The 21,244-nt window shown below is 51.8% G+C and overlaps 1 protein-coding gene and 1 long non-coding RNA gene across 4 annotated transcripts in view; both read right to left on the bottom strand.

Annotated features, from left to right (window-relative positions):
- LOC139597144 (uncharacterized) overlaps window positions 1–7,326 on the bottom strand; it is a 105,267-nt gene extending 97,941 nt beyond the window's left edge. For both annotated transcript variants that reach the window (XR_011681520.1, XR_011681519.1), the window contains exon 1: window positions 7,188–7,326. This is a non-coding gene — a long non-coding RNA (uncharacterized lncRNA). The remainder of the gene's footprint in view (window positions 1–7,187) is intronic.
- An 893-nt stretch (window positions 7,327–8,219) lies between these two features.
- The window catches only part of PCDH19 (protocadherin 19), a 60,583-nt gene continuing 47,558 nt past the window's right edge, over window positions 8,220–21,244 (bottom strand). For both annotated transcript variants that reach the window (XM_071442160.1, XM_071442161.1), the window contains exon 5: window positions 8,220–13,356. In XM_071442160.1, the coding sequence (XP_071298261.1) occupies window positions 12,770–13,356 (587 nt within the window). In that variant the 3' untranslated portion in view covers window positions 8,220–12,769. The remainder of the gene's footprint in view (window positions 13,357–21,244) is intronic.

Raw genomic sequence — 21,244 nt, 5'->3', positions numbered from 1 at the left:
GGAGCCAAGGCTGGGGAGCACAGGGCAGCACCCAGCTGTCCTGTGTCACCTAAGGAGAGGCATCCCCAGCCACTGCAGGAGCTGCTGGTTCGCCATTTAACAAGTCAGCATTAATATTTATTGCAGCATGTTCACAATTGTAAAGATCTTCATTTAAAATGTTTTGCGCCTCACACCCTGTCAGCAGGGAAAGCACTATAAGGCAGGAAGCAGGCTTGCAGGCTCTAATGCAAAGTGATGGCTCCAGCTTCAGAAGGGAAGCCTATTTCCAGCAGGAACATCTGCTCTCAGTGTGGAAAGTGGGTACCTAGTCGAGGAGGCTGGGAGCAGATGGAGCAGGAAAGTTTCTCCTCCTCCTGTCACAGACCCACAGCAAGCGAGGTTCACCACCCATCCCCGTGCTTCCCTCTCCTCTCACTCCAAAGCTGTGCCATGGAGCAGGGGGCGGCAAAAACACTTTAATTGTTCACTGTGGCAAGGCTATCCCAGTTTAATCCAGTGCCAGAAGCCACTGCTGCCAAGGCATTCCCTGTGCCTCACATGCCTGCAGAGCCAGAGCCAGTCTGGGGAGGAGATCTCAGACCTCGGGGAAGGTGAGAACTGTCAGTGCATCAGGGGGAGGGAGAAGGAGCGGCTGAGCTGAACCAGGCAAGGGAAAGGTGAGAGAACTGCGAAGTAAAATAAAGATTAAGGTGGAAAAGTGAGAAGAACTTAATGCTAAGATCTGTTAAACCTCCCTCTTGCAAAGTCTTATGCAGGTGCTTAACTTTGCAGGCTGCGAGTAATCCAATTTAAGTCTCGGCAGGATTTAACAACTTTAATTCAGGGGAATTAATGATAGTGCGCAAAGTTAAGCGCACGCTTACTGGGTAAAACAGTATGAAAAGGCTCCTTAGGAGAGAAAGCTTCGTGACTTGGAACTTTTAGGAGTGGAAAAAAACACCATCAAATATATCGAGAAATAATCTTGCGCTGGGTTGGAAGAAGTGTTTGATGTGACCTAAAAGTCTCTTCCATCTCTGACTTCTATTAGTCTGTGACAAGACTTAAAAGGTCAGCCAGTCCACCCCTTTGCTAATGCAGGATTATTCCCCTCAGCACAGTGCCTGTTACTTTGCCCAGTCCAGTTTTAAATGAAAAGCCTTGCAAAACTTCCTCTTCCCCAGGACCATTATCCTCCCAATTCTAATGTGTTTCTTTTTGTCAATAGTTCTTGTCAGTATAATGAAATCCTCACTGTGCTAAATTGCTAAAAAAGATCTAAAAGTCGAATCTTCTTCTAATATGACATGAAAGTGCTAGTATAAAAATAGGATTGTATTAGCGATTCTCCACTGTATTGTATTAACATCCTATTTCACTTAAGGGAGGCAGGACTGAATTATCTGCGGATTCCTCCAGCCACTACTCTTACAGAGCTGTGTATTTGGGGTTCAGAGCTGCATGACTTCCCATTAAAGCAATACAATAAAATCCTCTGCGGCATGCAAAATGCTGAGGCAAGCGTTTGGGGCACGTGCCAAGCACGGAGCCCAACCCTGGAATCCTTGCACCCAAGCAAAGCCCACAGGCTCTGCAAAGCAGGGATGTGGAAAGCAGTGTGGGAAGGCCAGTGGCAAAAGGCGAGGCCCCAGGGGTGGGAAAGAGGGCAGACAGGAGTGTAAGGAAATGGCAGAATGAAAATATCCATTGTGGAAACACGGTGGGGTGGCCCACAGGGCAGAGCCCAGCCCAGGTGAGAGAAGGGAAGGGCTGGCAGCAGAGCCTTTGCGTCCTCAATACAGCAAAAGCAGGCATCTGTAGCCAATTTACACAGCATGGCAAGAAATCCTGTTGCCAGGAAGGGCTCTGAGGCTCCCATCACTCTCCAAGGAACAAAACATCCTTCAGGAGGGCTGGGGAGCAGCACAGGGGCAGTGCCTGAGCAGGCAGAGACCAGAGGTGAGACTGGAGCTCTTTTGGCACAGCCCTGGCTCAGCAGGGGCTGTGCATGGCCTCTGCCTGCTGCTCAGTGACAGCTACACACAGCTCCTTCCCCACTGCCCTGGGCTCTGAACACGCTTTCCAGTGAGAAACTTCCTACATCCTGCTCCTACCAGGATCCAACAGCAGCTGATACAGATTTCTGCATTACCTTGCAGTAAAACTCAATGCTAGCACAGCCCCATTTTCCCAAAAACCAAGTTTGAGTACTCTGAAGGCCCCCAAGCTTCAGTGAAGCTGTGGGGAGCATCCCATTTACCAGGAATCTGGGGGGAAAAAAAATGTTTAAAAAATATTTCATCTTGTTTCAGCCCACTTCTAGTCGCTATTCCCAGCATGTTCTGCAGCCGTGCCCTCCCTGGGATTTACTGGGGCTTATTTTCCCAACACATGCTCCTTCATTGCTATTCTTCTTCTTCTTTTCCTTTTTTTTTTTTTTTTTTTGTGTGAACTGCATAGCAGAAAGCTATTGAGCAGAAAGCCAGTGGGAAGCCACAGCTATTGTATCTCTGGTTTAGTTCCTTATCTGCTGAGGGGTCCTTTTGTGATTGTGTTGTGGAAGGACACGGAGACAGCGCCTTTTATCACCAGCACAGCATCTCTGGAATGAAAGGAGAGGCAGCGGGGATGCAGATGTGACGTTCAAGTATAAAAATCCACCATATGGTAAAGATTGCTTCAGCTACAGTCTGGTCAAGATGTTGACACTTTGGTTATGAAAAGCAATATGTATCTCTCTCCTGGTGGTTTCTGTTCAAATTAAATGTTTTGTATCAGGCAGAGAACTAATAAAGAGCCAGGTTTTTCCCTCGACAGAGGACTAGTAACAAATATGGAGTAATGTGAAAGCTGACTCGAAAATTACTATTCCCGAAGATGCAATAAATGTAGAGATAAGATTTGCTTAGAGGACTCGAATGAGATAAATGCTAAAGGTGCTGCTGGTGGGAAGAGAGTCCAAGGGGAACGAGCAAAAGTGAAAAAGGCGCATTTAAAAAACACAGCCCGACCTGTCAATGTTTCTGTTAGCACTGAATCCCTCCCGGACATCGGGCACGGGTTCAGCCTCCCAAGCCCTCCTCCTTCCACTGCTCAGCACAAGCAAAGGACCAGGAAATAAAGGGTACCCGGGTGCCAACCACGAGCGGTGGAGCAGAAAGCAGCTCCTGCCTCCGTCAGGCTTCGGGAGGGATGCAGAGCCCGGCAGGCGTGGGCATGGGCAGGGAGCTGCTCCGGGGGCTGCAGCGGGGCTGGGGCACAGCCCCTGTGGCCAGGGATGAGATGGGAACGAGAAACTGAGGAGCAAAACCAGCGCTGAAGGGCTCGGGCACAGCCCCCGTGGCCAGGGATGCGCGGGGACCAGGCTGAGATTGAAATGAGAAACTGAGGAGCAAAACCAGCCCTGAACCATCCGAGGCTGCCCCTCCGACTAACGGCACAGTGGAGGCGCAGCGATTCAGCCTGGCTCGGGCTAAAATAAACTTCTCACATCAAATATTGAGCAGCCCGAAATCTCCTCCCGAGGCTGGCCCAGGGCTGCGAGCCCCGTGCGGGCGAGCTCCGGTCCCGCTGCTTCCCCGCATCCTCCGTGCTTAATGCGAGCTAACAGCAGCGCCAATGACTTATTTAAGAGCAGATCAAGAAATATCCCAGCTCTCTTTGGAGACTTCAAAAGCAGCTGAACACTACCAGTATCGCCCGATAAAGACACAGCTTTGCTGTACCATCTGCCTCGGGGGATCTTCCCTGCGCCGGCGGTGGGGAGGGGGACGGGGCTGCCGTGGGGACAGACCGGGAGAGAGGGGGGGACACAGCCCCGCAGAGGTCGGGGGGGGACACAGCCATGACCCAGCCCACCACTGCAGCTGATGGCACCCAGCTGCCAGCCCCCATCACCTTCAAGGAGGTGGATGAATTTACTATAGCAACAAGAAGAATTAAAATTTTTTTTTAAAAATTTTAAAAATTAAAATAGTAACTTTTTAAATTTTTTTTTTTTTTTTTTTTTTTTTTTTTTTTTTTTTTTTGCCTGGGAGACCCTCTCAGAATGGCTGTGAGTGTCAATGCTGGCCAACTTCCCTACGCCACCAGCCAGGGACGAGGCACTGCAGGATGCAGAGGGTTTGGAGAGTGGGACTAACGATGGAGGAGGGATGGTGCAGAGCCAGAGCTCACGGCTGGCTTAGCAAAGCCTCACCCAGCCAGGCCAGCCATTGTTGTGCTGTGCCTTCACACAGCACAGGGGGGGAGAGTGAACCAGAGGAAGGCTGGGGAGGCCCATGGCAGCGTGTTGGAGGCTTCCCACTGGAATTTAGAGCTGGAGACTTCATCCCTTTTCTCAGTCCCAAGCACAGGCAGGCAGGGCTGGAGCAGAAAGACAGAAGAACCAAAGTGCTCTAATGGAGACCTTGGGACTTGCTCACTGAGCAAAGAAAGAATGTCCTCCATCAACAGATGACATTTCCCACTGGGAAGCAGGGAACCTAAGTTCCATGACCAAAGTCTCTAGCCCAGGCTGAGGTTGATTGGAGATTTGTTATTGATTCACTGTGGCCAGAATTTCATCCTGTGATTTAAACCTAACTCCTCCAAAGAGAATAAGATCAATTTTACAGAGAATCAAATACATAAAGAACAGCCTTTGAGCTGGTGTGCAGCAGACACAGAGGGGGGAGTTTAAAAAAAGGTTCTTTCCTTATCAGGAGAGTTAGGAAAGAAAAAAAAAAAAAGGGAAAAAAGAAAACCTGGAGGATGTTATTTGCTCATTTTCCCTTTCTCAGTCCAAACAACCCTGTTGCTGCCTGCTCCCCTCATGGGCACAGAAGGTTTCTGATGGCAGTGCCAGGATGAAGCTGCTGCAGTCCCCATCCCTGGAGCCTCCTGCCCAGATCCCACCTCCCTTCCAGCCCTTCCAAGGTGGGCCCTGGCCCATGAAGCTGCACCAGCAGCACAGTGGCCCAGCAGGTCTGACATGCTGGGCTCTCACACCCACCAGGGCTCGCACAGGTGAGGGGCAGTCCCTGCCCCAGTTACCTCCACGCTTGGGGATATGAGCTCCCAGCAATCAGCCTCCATTCCTCCTGCCTGGGAAGCTGAAAACCCTCACACTAAGCTTCTCTCTTGGAGGTTTTATTATCCTAATTCCTTTTTATTTTTGCCTTGGAAGACAATTTATCACCCTCAGGCAGCAGAGATTGGCCTCTGCCAAGGCTGATGATCTGCTTCTGTGCCATTTTCCCCTAAAGCACAGAGCACTTGGAGCTTCTTATGTCCTGAAGCTTTGCAAGGGATCAGCCTGGTGTTTGACCCTCTGCTGCCACCCCAGCCACCTTCCCTTGCCCTGGCCAGGAGCACCTGCCAGCACCATGGCAGAGGCTTCTGCACACAGCCACCCCCCTGCCCATTATTTAACTGCAATCCAGAGACAATTTTTCTTGGGAAAAGCTTTTAAGCTTGATCAGTGATGGGGTTAATATTGTTTGCCCTGTGTCTCAATTTTTTATCTGTATTAATGGAAACTGCCACGGCTGGGTTTTCCACAGCAGCACCACAGTGCTGCTTTCTTGGGTTGCTGTATTTTGCAGGCTGGGCTGCAGTGACTGATCACTCTGCAGCACAGCAGATCGGGCTGTGTCCCCACAGAAGCTGCCCAGACAGCCCTGCCAGCGGGTGATGGCTGCCCCAAAGCCCAGAGAGTGTCCCCAAAGAGCCATCCCTCCTGCAGAGCCCGTTCCAGCAGCCAGCAGGGAGGGGGAGCTGAGCAGGCTGCGTGTGGCAGCAGAGGTGAGCTCTGTAATTGTGCACCTGCCTGTGTTTGTTCTGCCACGGCTCTTTGGGGACGCTCGCTTACATCACGTTCAGGAGGAAAGGACAACAACACAAAACAAAAAACAGCTGCAAGTTAAACAAGTGGGAGCCCGCTGGGGCTGTTGGACTCCAGTTCCTGCCCAAGGCAAGCAGGCAGCTGGTCCAGCACCAGACACAGGAGCAGAACCTAAATCCAGACAACAGAAAAGCAGAACAGGGACCATCACTTGCCCCTCCGGGCCCACAACAGGCCCTGAGCAGAGCCCTGCCTCAAACAGAGATAAATTATATATATTTTTGCTCTATGCTTTCACGCCTTTGATTCCTCCAATTTATTTATTCTTGTCTTTGTGGGCTTAACAGTCAGACTGTACAATAAGTCATTGCTTCTTAATCCAATTTGGCTCTGTTTAGATATTCCAGTTTAACATCAAATGTAATATAGAATAACGTCCAGAAGAAACAGGAACGAGATCCATGGCTCTGAACCTTGCCTGGTGAGGGCTGCCTGCTTTCTTTGCTGATTTATTCTCTCACTGGCTTCACACTGAGCCCCTCACTGCAGCCAGAGGCACAGCAGGGTGGGGACTCTGTCCCTCGGGGTGCCCTGCAGCACCCCCAGAAACTCTCTCCCATGGGAGAGGGGCAGCCAGCCACCTACCCAACCCCAGAACGGCCTCCTAGGGAGGGTGGGGAGCTCAGGCCACCAGCGATGGATGCCCACGGGTCCCTCCCTGGGCGTGCAGCCCACAGCCTACTGCACCCCGAGGACTCGGTTATCAGCAGCGCACAGAGCAGCCCAGCAGTGCCACACACAGCCCCTAGTGCCAGGCAGTGCCAGGGGCTCACAGAGCATCCCAGCAGTGCCACACACAGCAGTGCCCAGCCAGAGCCCCCAGTGCCAGGGGCTGCCTGGGCTCGCTGCATCCCGGGATCCTCCCCTCGCACATCCCCGGTTCCAGACAGGCAATCCCGGTTTTATCTGCGGCAGACGCTCGATCGCTCCCGGGCCGCCCTCCCGGCCCTCCCCGGCGCTGGCACGGACACGGGGGGCACGGGGGGCACAGGGGACACGGGGGGCACAGGGGACAGTGACACCTGGCCGGGGAGCACGGCGGGGACCCGGCTGCAGCTGCCGTCGCCGCTCGCCCAGCCAGCACAGCGAGCGGAGGGAGGCGACTAAACCAGGACAAGCCCAGCACCCGCAGGGCTCCGGCAGGCTGCGATACCACGAGAAAACCCTTCCGTCCGAGGGGCTTTCAGCCCCATCGCATCCCCCAGACAGCCCCCGGGCTGGGGCTGCGCCCTGCTCCCCCAGCGAACCCCACGCAGCCTGGGCAGCCCCTCTGCCCACCGCTCACCTGGGCAGCTCCTCCCCAGACAGGCTCAGCTCCTACCTGGCAGCCGAGTCACGGTGCTGGCACAGCTCCGGCTCCAGGTCCCCGGTGCAGGCAGGGTCCCAGCCCGGGCACACCGCAGGAGCCCACCCGGGCACGGAACCGCTGCTGCTGCGGCACCGCTGCTCCCCAGCCCGGCAGCAATCCACCCCCCTCAGACAAACAGCAGCCTCCCTCCCACAGCCTGGATTATCTCCTCTTACCCACCTGCCAAATGAGTCACTAATGAGGGTGCGAACAAGCTGCAGGTGCTGGTGCCCGGCTGGCTGGGCACCGTTACCTGGCGTCCCCGTGCCAGCACACACCTGTGACAAAGCTGACCCCAGGCCGGTCAGACCCTGCTGGTTTGAAGTGATGGGGCCTCACCCAGGTGTGGTTACCTGCAGCTGACCTCTGTTCCCGTGTCCCTGTCAGGCAGGATGATGCTCGGTGTGCAGCTCAAGCATCTTCCCATGCCAGGGAAAGGGCTTCCCGTGCCACTGCTCTTGTTCCAGCTCCACCTTGGTGTCACCCTGACTGAGCCACTGAGTGAGCAGAGACCTTGTGGGAGCATTTAGCCTGGTAGCCACAAAGTGCTTGGATGCTCCATGTGTAAATACGGTCCATCAACCAGTTAATTCAGAGGCAGTGGATGCTCCTCACCATCTCCTCCAAAGCACCCTCCTGAAAAACTGCAGAAAAGAAAGTCTCTGCCATGCCTCAGTGGAGAAGTGTGTGTTGGAGGCGTTTCCTACCTGTGCTCATCCCTCTCCCAGTGGTGTTCCCCTTGCAGGTGAAGGTGGCAGAGCAGAGCACCAGCACCGAGCGCAGTTTCACGGGGGCTCAGAGTCTGCCTGTGCCAGTTGGTCACCACTGGGGATGGTGATGACCCCTCCTCAGGACCAGGAAAGTTCTGTCTGAGCTTTGCAGCCTCTGGGGTGCCAAAGCTGACCAGCCATGGGACAGGGACGGGGCTGGGGTGGCACCCAGCCGTGCGTTGGCTTCTGCAGGACCAGCACCTGGAGCCCATCAAAGCAAACCCACTGAGGCATATTTAACCAAACACTTACTTTCCATTTTATTCAATAATTGCTTTAATACTAAAATGCATTAGATGCTCAAAGCAGAGAAAAGAAAATCACATTTAGGTGGAAAACAAAGTTCTCATCAGATGAAAAAATCCCAATGTGGCAGGTACACCATTTGGAAACAGAATCATAATAATTTAATAAAGCTGCTTTATCATCTTCATAAAATAGACAGAATGGTGATTCTTCTTTTTTTTTTTTTCCTTTTTCCATTTTGTTGTTTACAATGATTCAATCACTGTGAAAATGTACATAACATACATATCAGCATATACAACAATTTATTCTTCATATACTCGGCAACGGAGACACCATGACGAGAACGTACCGCGCTCGGTGCCGCGGCCGCCGGGTGGCTGCTGCTGCTGCTGCTGGGAGCCACTGCTGAGGGAGGGGGGCTGAGACCCCAGCCCAGGGGTGTCTGAGACCCCAGCCCAGCTCAGATCAGCTGAACAGAGCCAGTGGGTGAGGGAGGGGTGTCTGAGACCCCAGCCCAGCTCAGATCAGCTGAACAGAGCCAGTGGGTGAGGGAGGGGTGTCTGAGACCCCAGCCCAGCTCAGATCAGCTGAATAGAGCCAGTGGGTGAGGGAGGGGTGTCTGAGACCCCATCCCAGCTCAGATCAGCTGAATAGAGCCAGTGGGTGAGGGAGGGGTGTCTGAGACCCTACCCCAGGGGTGTCTGGAGGCTCTCCCCCAGCTCAGATCAGCTGAACATCAGCTGGCACCAGCGGAGGCTCCATCTCAGCCCCAGCAGAGCTGGCAGTGGGGGCAGTGGGGTTTCTCCCCGGCGGTACCACAGCTCACAGGTTGGATCAGAGATTACCCAGAGCTGCAAAAGCAGCTGTAGCAACAAGACCATCACTTTTCCCCAATGACAGACAAATGTGTTTCCATTCAAAATTAGATTGGTTTTTTTTTTTTCTCTCCCTCCCACCCTGCCCTCCCCAAGAATAATTTCAACATATTCATCAGACAGTGTGTTCTTCACAAAAGCAACTTGTTTCCTGTTTGGAAAAATAAAAATTAAAAAAGAAAGGAATTCACTTTTGCACAAAGTGTGATCCACAGGCGACCTCCAGCTCACAACAAACAGGGAACGGCAGCAACCTCAGCAGACAGTGCTTGGAGGGGGGATGTTTCCAGCCATCAGTTGTGCCCCCCAGCCCTCCACCATCCTTCCCAGCACAGCCCTGCAGCCTCGAGGGTGGGAAAGGCCAGGGGCGCCCAAGGGAGCAGGGAAGAGCTCAGCCCCTGGCCCCCAGCCCCAAAGCTGCTCCAGATGGGGTCCTCGTCATGCTCGGGGGAGAATCGTCGGTGCTTGCTGCTCTCCTGGATTAACAGGGGAGCAGAGCAAGTTTGCCTGAAGGGAACCAACAGATCCCAGCGATTTTTCCTAAACCAAATCTGAGGACAGGTTTAAGTTATTAAAAAGCACAATAATTACATCTGGAACCCTTCCAAAAAGCCTTCCTGCCCGCCCTGCAGCTTGGAACATTTTTTGCATGGCCAGTTTCGATGCAAGTAGGAAAAAAACCAAGGGACTGCAATTTGCCCAGGAGCCTGAACTCATCTCGAGTGACACAGAGGGACAGTGACAGGAGTACCAAAATATTCTGGAGAGGGCCAAGGCAGCAAAGCCAGGGCAGCTCTCTGGGTCTCCCCTTGGCCCCGCACAGCAAGGCCATGCCAGGGAAGGGCCCCTCGCTCACATCCCCCGCTGCAGCCTGGGTCAGCCCAGAAAACTGGTGTTTAAATGATTTTCTTGGAGGCATAAGGGTTTACTGACCTCCTTAATGTCCCCTTTTAATACAGAATTATTTCACATTCTTTCTCGGCTGTGCTTTTATTCAGAGTGGCAAGGAACGTTTCCTCTGGGTAAATTAGAGAAATGTTTCTATTTTTTCTTTTTTTTTTTTTTTTTCCTCTCTTCCTTTTCAGTTAGCATCTATTTTTCACCCGAAACACAAGGCTGGTGGTGGCAGCTCCGCAGGCAGGGGGCAACGCTCGGCAGGAATTAAGGCTGGTGCTTTTCCAGGCACCTGGGGACGGTGGTGGGGCACCTGGGGGGACCCCCACTCCCCACCCCACCCCGGGCCATGGGGAAGCTGGGTCCCCTCCTGGCAGAGGTGTTGGTGATGATGGGGCCACGTGGAGCCGTTGCCCTGTGAAGCCAAGAGCACCTGACAGATGGGCAAGGCAGGTTCTGTCTCTCCGCAAACACACGGGAGAAGTTCCCCCCTCCCGCCAAAAACAAACCTCCCAGAGCTGACAAAACCAGGTAAGATCAGAATAAACTCAGCTGAACAGTTACAGAACACCCAGTTACTCCAACAGCCCCGAGCCAGCCCCTCTCCTCTTTGCTCGTGTTATAATAAAACACACATTTGGGGAAAAAACCCAGAAATAAATGACAGCAGTAACAGTACACAGGCAGGAAACACAGCGGGAACAGAAACAACATATCCCTGAAAAATGGGCTCAGAATCCAGAAGAGGGGAGAAAACGCCCAGTTTGCTTTCTGGAGGGATGCAGGACATCATGTTAGCACGTGGGATGGGAGCTGAATGAGGTAGTCATCACACCAGTGAGGGAAGCATCACAAATTTCATTAGACAACTGTTTTTTTGTTGATTCTTTCCCAATTCCTGGCCCTAGCAAGTGGCAGGGGGAACAGGCTGACTCTGGACCTGTCTCAGACCAGCTGTGGCTTCAGGCAAGATCAATCTGCCCTGAAGAAATAAATGGCTGGAGTTTAATTTTATTTTGAGGATGATAACAACTGGAACTTGTTTTCTTGTTGTTTTTCATTTAAATAAATCAAGTAACAAATACTTTATCATGATATGTAGACCTAGAAAGACTCTTTCTCTAGAAACCACTAATTTCAACTTGCTGGTACAGCAAACATTGGCAAGAGCTATATATTTTTCCTTCCATAATCAATTTTAAATTCTAGGAAACATTATTGAGGGTAGGAAAAATCTGTTCAGTGAAGGGTTAATAATAATAGCAATAATAATAATAATAATAATAATAATAATACACTAACTGAAATCCTTCTACCTTACTCATACCTCACTGAGGAATCATCACTGCAAGAGAGCAGAGAGCTGTGGAATCCCTTCCCTCTCTCCCTTCTACAAAATGGCTATTAAAGTAGCTCAATTTTCAAATCAATTTTACATGAGTAGATTTGTACCCACACAAAAAAGTCCTTAATTATGAGAAAAAATAAAGAATTGCTTTAATTTTTTCTCCATTAAGAAGGCACATTAATTGAATTAGTAGCGTTGTTACGTATCACCTGTCTGCCCCTAAATTAACATCACTATTGCTCATTCCATACTTATTTATGATGCAGGGATAGAAAGAAATCAGAAGGGTCTAAAATCCATGCCATGATGTCATACCTACACACACCCTCTTGGTGTAATCATGGCTAGGAAACGCTGACTGGGAAGTGTGTGTGTCTAATTGAGAAGGTAATTTAGATCTCTTAAAATAATTCCATCTCTTTGACTTGGAAATGACTGGAGGCGAGGGATATCTAAATCTGGGAACTGGAAAAAAACCAAAATAACCAACTTCTGGAAAAAAACCTTTCCATGCATTGCCTTGAAATTATGCAAAAGAAACGGGTAAGGGGAAAAGTTCAGCACAGTGCATCTGACAATTGCAATCCAGGCAGGATTTTCCCAAAAACGTCTTCCCATAATGCCCTGATATTTTCCTGCAGGAGCAGGGAGAGGCTGCAGGCAATGGTGGGGGCTGGAAGAAGCGCTTGCTCCACCGGGGCTGCAAACTGCAGGCTCCCCAAAGTTTAAGTAAGATGATTGTGATTTATTTTTTTTTCTATTCCTTTTTTTTTTTTAAGCCTGAAAGCCTTTTGCCATCACTAGACATACAGTAATTTGCAATATCAAATACAATAATAGTACAGATAAGTATGTGACAGCAAAAGGATTCGTAAATGCAGGGGTGTCCATAGCAAAACACCAACACCTTAAAAGACAAACAACCTCGTGCTGGGTGAATTTGAACTGAAACTCACCCGACTGTCACTTTGAACAGTCCCACACAAGAAACAGCCGCTACTTCGTCCAGACTACAAAACCGCCGGGGTGGTTACTAAAGATGTCCGAATAAGGAATTGGCCACTCAATTCTCTCCAGGAATGGAAATTTATCTTCGTTTTGAGATACAAAAATATATAAACTCCGAGGAGGGGGTACCGAGCGCTCCTGAGGACCGGGGGGGTCTGGCCTCTGCCCCCGCCACCCGCTGCCTCCCGGCCAAAGCCGAACACCGGCTCCTCGCTCGGGCTGCACACCCCTGCCGCCCTCGAGACACGTGGGATTGTCACATCAACGATAGCTCCATTTATAAACAATACATTTAGGGAAAGCTTTTAAATACAGCAATCTGTGAACCATTGGTAAGCGATAAAAACAATCTGCGCTGGGAGTCGTGCGGTCCCTCATCCTCATCCTCATGCTCCTGTGGCCGAGCGCTGCTCAGAGGACGATGTCCTTTAGTCTCCGGGCGCCGGGCGAGTCCTTTTCCCGGCTTGCCTGCAGGAGCGGGTTGCCCTCCTGCCCGCTGCTCTCGCTGTCCGCGCCCCGGGGCTCTGCCTCGCTGGGCCGGGAAGGGCCACTGTTCCCAAAGGGCTCCCGGCCGCCGGCGCAGTGCCCGGCTCCGTAGGGCGCCGCCGGCTTGCCGGCCAAGGGGCTCTTCAGGTGCAGGGGCGAGGTGACGGGGCTGACGGCCTCGCAGCCGTTGCCGGCCTCGCGGACGGCGCCGCTCACCTTGGGGCTGCAGCAGGCGGCCGAGTCCACCGTTCTTTTGCCTTTGGGGTTGGCGAGGCGCTCCTCGGCCGGGGGCTCGCCGCCCTCCTTGCCGAAGGTGGCGAAGGTCCTTTTGGCGCCGCAGTCCGCGTAAGGCTCCGCGTCCACCGCCGTGGCCTCGATGGACAGCGCGATGACGTTCCTGCCGTGCTCGGGGGACTTGGCGCGGCTGGGCACGGCGCCGCGCGGCATCCAGCACCTGTCCGAGTGGCCCAGGATGCGGCACTCCTCCCGGCAGTGGAAGCCCTCGCTCGGCTCTGTGGGGAGAAAGCACAAGGCACGGTGAATGGGGTGCCCACAGCCTCCAGCCTGCCCGGGCACTGCAGAGGGGATCCTGCCCCAAGCAGCACTGACTGAACCTCAAACAGCCGTCGCTTTCGAGGCTCTACAGACTGGAGTTTAATTTCCAGTAGGTTGTGTGTCACCTGTCAGCACCAGCACAGGAGCCTGGAAAAGGAGTGACGGCAGCAAATCCATCACAACAGGGCTGACCATGTGTCAAGCCCTCAGAGCCAGTGGTTCCTGGGTTTAGTGGCCAGTGTTAAAAGCCACCATGTTTTAAGCTTGGTTTGACGTGACATTTAAGTTTGACTTTTTGCAAGGAGGGGAAAGGAACAGAGGGAGGAAAGAAGAGGGGGAGGAGGGAAGGTTCTTTGTGGTTCTGCTGTATATGTGAGTTTTAACTTGTTGCTTAATCCCCACTGACCTCTCACACAACAGAGGCTTTATAAATCTCCAAGATTGTCCACTCCACTGAAGATTAAATGTGTCATTCCCAGTGCCGGGGCTTTATTCATACAGGAGCAATAAAGATTCCTTCTCTCGACTTGGGGCTGTCGTCCCAACACCACTTTACAGTGCTGAAATACGGACTGGTGGTTTAACCCTTCCCAAGGATCCTCCAAGACCAGGTCCAAGGGCTCTCAGGCGAGTGCAAACCCTGGTGCCCAGGGCCTGTGTGCATTCCTGCACTGTCAGTCAATCCCGGAGGACTGCACAGCTTCACCTCCACATCACAGATGGACAAACCGAGGCTCAGGGAAGCAGCCAGGCTCAGCCAAGTGCAAAGCTGGAAATGAAATTCAGCAGTTTCACCATGCCCAGCCTTTGCTGAGCATCCGACCGTGGCTCCTGCCGAACACCGCAGGATCCTGGCTGCTTTTCAGTCTCGGCTTTTCCTTCATTTGATAAGAGCTTGTAATTGCAGCAGCCCTCATAAAGCACAGCCTTTCCCCACGCAGAGACGGGGCTCCTTCCTCCCGTAACCCACACACGCTGGGAGCAGCACCAAAGCTCCAACGCCATCACCCCCAGGAGCCCACGCTCAGTCGGGGCTGGGCTGATGGATGGAAGGAGCAGGCTCAGCCCAGATTTCCTTCCCTCTGTCTGAAAACCATTCCTTCTGCTGCTCTGTACATCTGTGTGCATAACCTCCGCTCCTCAGACACATTGGTATTTCCACCACATGCGAGCACTAGGGCGGCTGATAAAAATTCTCAGCACATAACACAATGCACCAAAATATGAGCAGCTTAACACTTACAGAGAATAAACGAGTAAAAGGCAGACCTCAAAAAAAAAAAAAAAAAAAAAAAGAAGAAAAAAAGAAAAAACCACCAAGAAAGGGTTTTTTTTAAAGAAAGAGAAGAAGCCAATTAATTGAAAAATATATGGGTAAAACATCAGCTTTTTCTCTACATCAGAGCAGCAACCCAGTGATGTGGAGCACAGGGCTGGGTGGAGGGGAGGAGGTCTGGGTTTTGGCAGCTGCCTTTACAGCAGCTTGAGAGAAGGATGCCCTGAGCCCTACACACTGAACAACCAGCACTGAGCTCTAAAAGCCCATGATCTTATACTTTGATACTGCTAATTTCAAGTACTTGAGCAAAATAGAAAAAAAAAAAAGAAAAATGGCCCAGAAAATATTGCTGTCTCCCTATTTATCCACAGCTTAACTTCAAAAGGGTGCTACAGGCATACAAAGTTGTGTAGTCTGGCTGTGATAGCAGAGGACTTGGTGATGGCTGGAGGGGCTACAGAAATATCTTGGATTCTCATCCCGATGAGACACTGATTTATTGTGCTGTGTGACCTTGGGCGTGTTGCTGGAGCACACATCACTTCAGTCTCTCCACAAACATGAAAAGCTGGATCTGTGAGCGTGCTGGGCTGGCTGGTCCAGCACGAGAAGGCACAGGGGAGCTCCTTCTCCTCACCCTCCCTGCCCAGCAGCACAGCTCAGCCCCCAGTCCATGGGTCTGCCATAGCCAAGGCAAACCTCACTCCAGAGGGAGCACAGGCAGGTTGGTCTTGCCTTGACCCATTTATTCCAACTGCCACATTTTACAGCTAGAAACAAATGGAGGACTTCCCTGATTAATGCAAGTGGATATTCCTCAAAGCCTAGAAAGGCACCTGTGCTTTAAGAGCAGCTCACTAAAGGGCCTGGTGCCTCTCTGCCAGGGAGATGATCAGTTTTGGACATTACAATGCTTGTCTAGAACCTGCAGCAGCTGAAATGCAGGGAGGAAAGGAGCTGAGAAGCATTACATTAAATTATACTGTTTCAATCTTTTGTATGAGGAAGGGAATGTTAACAAGTCTCAAAGAGGCCAGGCTGACAGACAGAGGGTCACAAGTCACCACCATCCACAGACCTGAGACAACAGGTAGTTCCATGGCACATTCTGCTGCTCTGCTTCTGTGCTCAGCACACATCTCAGCTTTGAGACCATGCCCTGCAGCCAGAACCATCCTGCTCTCGGGGACAACATGTGTCCAGGCTGCCCAGAGCAGCCCTGACCTGGCAGCAGACACAAGGACCAGCACAGAGCCCCCAGCAGCAGCCTCTTCAACATGGCAGAACGGGCATCTTCAGCTACCCACCCATCCATCACTGCCTTAGCCCTGTAGCTGGTATAAAATATTATTTTTACGCCTCAAGCAAGGCCTGTTGATACACAGAAATGCCATTCCTCTGCTGTCCCAGATCCAAAGGCATGCACAGCAGGGTCTGAGCCCCTCCAGTGGCTGAGCCAGGGCTGATCCCTGCATGCTGCTCCCGCCCCAACAGAGGCAGCAGGCAGGGAGCTGCTGGGCACGCTCCTGGTGCTGCCCTTTGCAGCTCAGTCTGACTCACCCAGCTTTGATGGCACCCAGGACAGCCATTCACGTTCACATTCACATTACTGTACTGTTCTGTCTTGTTCTTTACCACTTTAACAATCAGAAATAGAACAACAGGAAATTCTTTTACAGCCCTAGACCTGCCCTAGTCAATACAGCTGTTACTGTCTGCAGTGACAAAATGTTCTTGATGCATGGAGCAAAGCCCAGGTAATAACCACCAGAACCACGACGTGGTGAGTGCCTGGCAGCCAAAGCAGACAGCTCCCACCCCTGTGCTCATGGCAGGGCTAAGCAGGCTGAAACTCTGCCTGACCAGAGCTAGAGACAGGCAAAGGGAGGGGGAGCAACAGAGGGGCAAAGTGGGGTGAGACCCCAAGCTCTGGCACTGCTCTGTGTGAGCATGAGCACCTTATCCTGACACAGCCCCCAAGGGCCCCAGTGCTCCAGGCTGGCAAGGACCTGCCAGCTGGCACAGCTGGGGAACACCATGGCCAGGGACTGAGACCACCATGGTCAGGGACTGAGACCACCATGGGCTGGGGAACACCATGGCCAGGGACTGAGACCACCATGGGCTGGGGAACACCATGGCCAGGGACTGAGAACACCATGGGCTGGGGACTGAGAACACCATGGGCTGGGGACTGAGAACACCATGGGCTGGAGAACACCATGGCCAGGGGCTGAGACCACCACGGCCCAGGGCATGACCTGGGCTGCACTCTCTAAGGAGCTGAGGACACTGCAAACACAGAGGGGATAGTTCAGTTGCCAGTCAGGCTGTGGGGACACCCGTGGGGGCACCCATGTGGCACCCAGCTGGCCCAGAGACACGCTGAGCAGCTCGCTTGAGGGTAAGTGCCCTATACATATGAAAGATGTGCAGGTCACACTGCAGCAATACCCGTGTTTCAGCCAGACTGCCCTCACCCAGCACAAACCCAGAACTTTGTTTCAGGGCACCTTAGAGCAGGGTCACTTTTAAAACATTCCCCAGGGACAAAACATCCTGGCACAAGCCTTTTCGTCAAGAGGTGAGCAGTTATCCTGAAGTCAGACTTGGCAGGAAAAATGTCATTACTAAACATAAGCTCTTGCATAGCAAATATGAAATAACATAAAATCCACAGCCACCTCTGGAATAAACACGTTCCTCAACAAGTCAACCAAAATCCATGTTAAGCTCCAGATTTCAAATCAGAGCTCTACTTGGAACTCAGAAGACCAGCACAAAGGCAACTTTATGGGTTACAAAGACCCACAACTGCTGTGGTCTCAGCCAGGCAGCAGCTGCCGAGGACCAGCAGCTGCAGGTAGACCTGGTGGGAGAGATAAAAATCCCCCACCCAGCCAAGACCCTTGGCACTTTCCAATCCCACTGTGCAAGCTCTTGGTCGGAAGAGCAGGGACACAGGACGGATGCCCAACAGGCAGAGCCCAGCAGGAGCTGGCAGAGGACACGTGGTGGGCACTGCAGCAAGAGCCCCCAGCTCCACACAGCACGGGCTCTTCCCTCATCACAGGGGGATTGAGGAATGGCCCTGGTGAACAAATCCCCCAGTCCCCTGTCCAACACCCGGGTACCTGAGGCACCGCAACGCGGAGCGGGTGCGCGAGGTGCCCGTTCAGCTCCCAGCAATTGAATTATCTCCAGTGGAATTGCAACGCTGGCCAAAGAGACAAAGTTAAATCGTAGCAAGGTGCAAGTGCCTGGGAATGTAATATTCCTGATAAATGGCCAGATGACATGTGCTGTTATACAATCTAAGGTGCAATTTGGGCGATGACAATAGTCCCTGGAGTTTCCATTTCCAAACAGGCGCTCAGTTCAATCCAATCCGTGTCAGAGCAGCTTTGCCACGGTGAATAACTAGAGCTCGTTTGTGCTGTTACAGGCGAGCAAGGAAGAGGAGCAGGAGCTGCTTGAGAGCAAGAAATAAGGGGAGACAAAGAGGGACCGAGGGATCCCAGGCTGCTGGGACATGCACAGCCTGGGGGAGCGTTGTGATGAGCAGCCCCAGCCCAGAGCCCCCAGCCCTGCAGCTGCGCCAGGCATGGTGCCAGCACCTGGGCAGTGACAGTATCTGGGCAGTGCCAGCCACGGTGCCAGCACCTGGGCAGTGACAGTATCTGGGCAGTGACAGTATCTGGGCAGTGCCTGTACTGGGCAGTGCCAGTACCTGGGCAGTGCCTGTATTGGGCGGTGCCAGTACCTGGGCAGTGACAGTATCTGGGCAGTAGCAGCACCTAGGCAGTGCCCATACCTGGGCAGTACCTGTATTGGGCGGTGCCAGTACCTGGGCAATGTCCATACCTGGGCAGTGCTGGTACCTGGGCAGTGCCAGTACCTCGGCAGTGCCCATAACTGGGTGGTGCCTGTATCTTGGCAGTGCCAGTACCTGGGCAGTGCTGGTACCTGGGCAGTGCCAGTACCTCGGCAGTACCTGTATTGGGCAGTGCCAGGACCTGGGCAGTGCCAGTACCTTGGCAGTGCCAGTACCTGGGCAATGCCCATACCTGGGTACTACCCAAACCTGGGCGGTGCCCGTACCTGGCTACAACCCGTACCTAGGCGGTGCCCATACCTGGGCAGTGCCAAAGGTCCCCTCGTGCAGGAGCCCAGCTCTAGCTCCACATTTCAGTGTTCCTTCAGCAAACGTGTGATTATACTGTAATCACGATGACACTGCTCCTGGGTACAGCAAACAGCACGATCATTAAAAAATTCATTTCAAAATCTTCCTGGAAGCTAATAAATTTTACAGCAGTTTCAATCCTTTCTCATTGCAACAAAGAAAAGCTTAGTTCCAGACAAATTAGAAGTAAATTGATTGCCTTAGGGGAATCTATTCAAATATCACTTTTCCATGTTAGAAATCTCTTCCTGAAACAAGAAGAGGAGAACCAGGGAGAGCCAGCACGGGAGCAATGTGGAAAAGCAAATCATTAAATCTCCGTTCATGAAACTGAGGGGCGGGGGGGAATCAAACTTAAAATAAAATGCAAATGTCTCACTGGGGTGCGCGCCCAACATTTGTGACAGAATTTATGAATAATAAATATGAATAAATAGTAAACACGAAGGGATCAAACACTGTTGTGGCTGTTTACTCATGGTTAGCCATCTTTCATGGACAAAGCGCGACTGCATTATTTAACACTCCTCCTCTTCCAGCTACTTCGGGGTTTCTTTTCAACTCCAGCACCTTCATCTTCTCAGGACCCAGCACCCTCAGCACACCAGTGGAGCCCACACCCCTCCACCCCAACAGGAGTGGCTGTTTCTGGCTCAGGGGCAGCGATCCTCTGCATCACACTCCAGATAAAATAATAAGCTCCAGCAAAATACAAACAGTCCCGAGCCGCGGTTCATCATTCGCTTGTAAATTAAGACTCTGCACCTCTCCCTTATCTCCTCTAATAGCATAACATCAGGAAATGAGAGGTGAGGAATAGTGTATTATATTTTTGACCTATGGGCTTCACAGAGCCTTCCTTGCCTTTCCTAATAAGAAATCTCCAGTCAATGCAGCAATGTAATCCTGGCGTGGCTTCCCCTGCACAATGCTCAGAGGATACTAATAACCAGGGACAGTGACAAATGCTCTTTACTGCCACAAGAAGCCTTTCTCTTCCTCTCTTTCACCATTATTTGGGATTTATGCAAGCTAAAAATGCTGTATTTTTAATCCTGGATTGTCTGTCCCAACACAGAAGGTCAACAGTGCTTGGACAAAGCACAGGAATTATTTTAATGAAACAAGGGCTGTCATTTAGATTAATTTATTGAGCAATTGCTGATAAGGACCTGTGGCTGCATGCAGCTCATGGGCAGTGCTTCTGGGATGGTCAGCAGAGGTGAGCAAGGGGGCTTGTCCCCAGCTGCTGCAGACACAGACAGCTCCCAGGAAATGCTGAGGATTCCCTCTGATTTACAGCTGGCCCATTCCCCTCTTGCCCTGCTCTGCATCACCATGAATAACTCCCTCCCTTCTGCAGAGCTGTCCCTGCTTTGTGAATGAGGACTGAGGGACAGGCAGACCTGGGTGCCTGGCCAGCTGCAAGCAGAGGGCAAGGACAGAGTCGATGTCAAGGATTTCCTGGGGATGCTGATGCCTCTGGGTGAGGAGCAGGCTGTGGGAAGGAGGGTGATCACCAGAAGGAGCTGTGGTGTGGCTATGCCATGCACCACGGCAGAGTCAGACCCAGAAGGTATTATTATGGGCTGGAATGCAATTTAATGCTGGCTGCTCCCCTTTATCCAGGACCGCAGGCCAATCCCCACCTCATTCACAAGGAAAAATTAATTCCCTTTCAGAGGGCCGGCGGAACACACCATTTAAACTCCAATTAATCCTTTTCTTAAGTGGTCTGTGGAGCTCTGCTGGCCCCTGAGCAGCGGGGATGGAGCACCTCCGAAACTCCAGCACTCTGCCTCCATCCAGGGCTCATTAGCATCCTAACAGCTCTGGGATGTGGGATCCAGCCCTGGCAGGGAGAGGAGAGCACTCTGGGCTCTGATGGACCTCTTCCATCTCGAGCCATTAGTGCTCCACCACTCTTGGGCACGGCTCCATCAATGCTGAGGCAGCTCCTGCACGGGCGCAGACACAACCCCTGACTTCATTACTGCAATTCAATTTCATTAGCACTGGATACAGAGGGATTGTCCTAAATACACTCTTCCTTAGACTTTTTTCATGTTAATGCAACCATTTGAGTATATTATACCCTGCAGAGATGGAAACATTTCTAGTCTGTTTAAACACATTTCCCACAATTGGGAGCAAAACTTTGTCTCAGTTTATGCCTCTGACACCAGCTGCCTTCCATTTAATGGGACTTCGGTCACTGAAACAAATTAATCCAAAGGTTACTGTTCTCTGCTATTGTCATAGACAAAGCAAATTCACATATTCTGTGAGGGTAAGGCAGGACCAGCCAGGCAGCCACATTCCAACGGCAGCAATAAATCAAATTATTACTCAGTCCTATTCAAAATCAGGCGTCGGTCAG

The sequence above is a fragment of the Agelaius tricolor genome, unplaced genomic scaffold (assembly GCF_023055355.1).
Source record: "Agelaius tricolor isolate 1412-34295 unplaced genomic scaffold, bAgeTri1.0.p SCAF_17, whole genome shotgun sequence".
Taxonomy (NCBI): Eukaryota; Metazoa; Chordata; class Aves; order Passeriformes; family Icteridae; genus Agelaius; species Agelaius tricolor.
The sequence above is the reverse complement of the archived record's forward strand: the minus strand, read 5'-3'. Positions and strand labels throughout refer to the sequence as shown.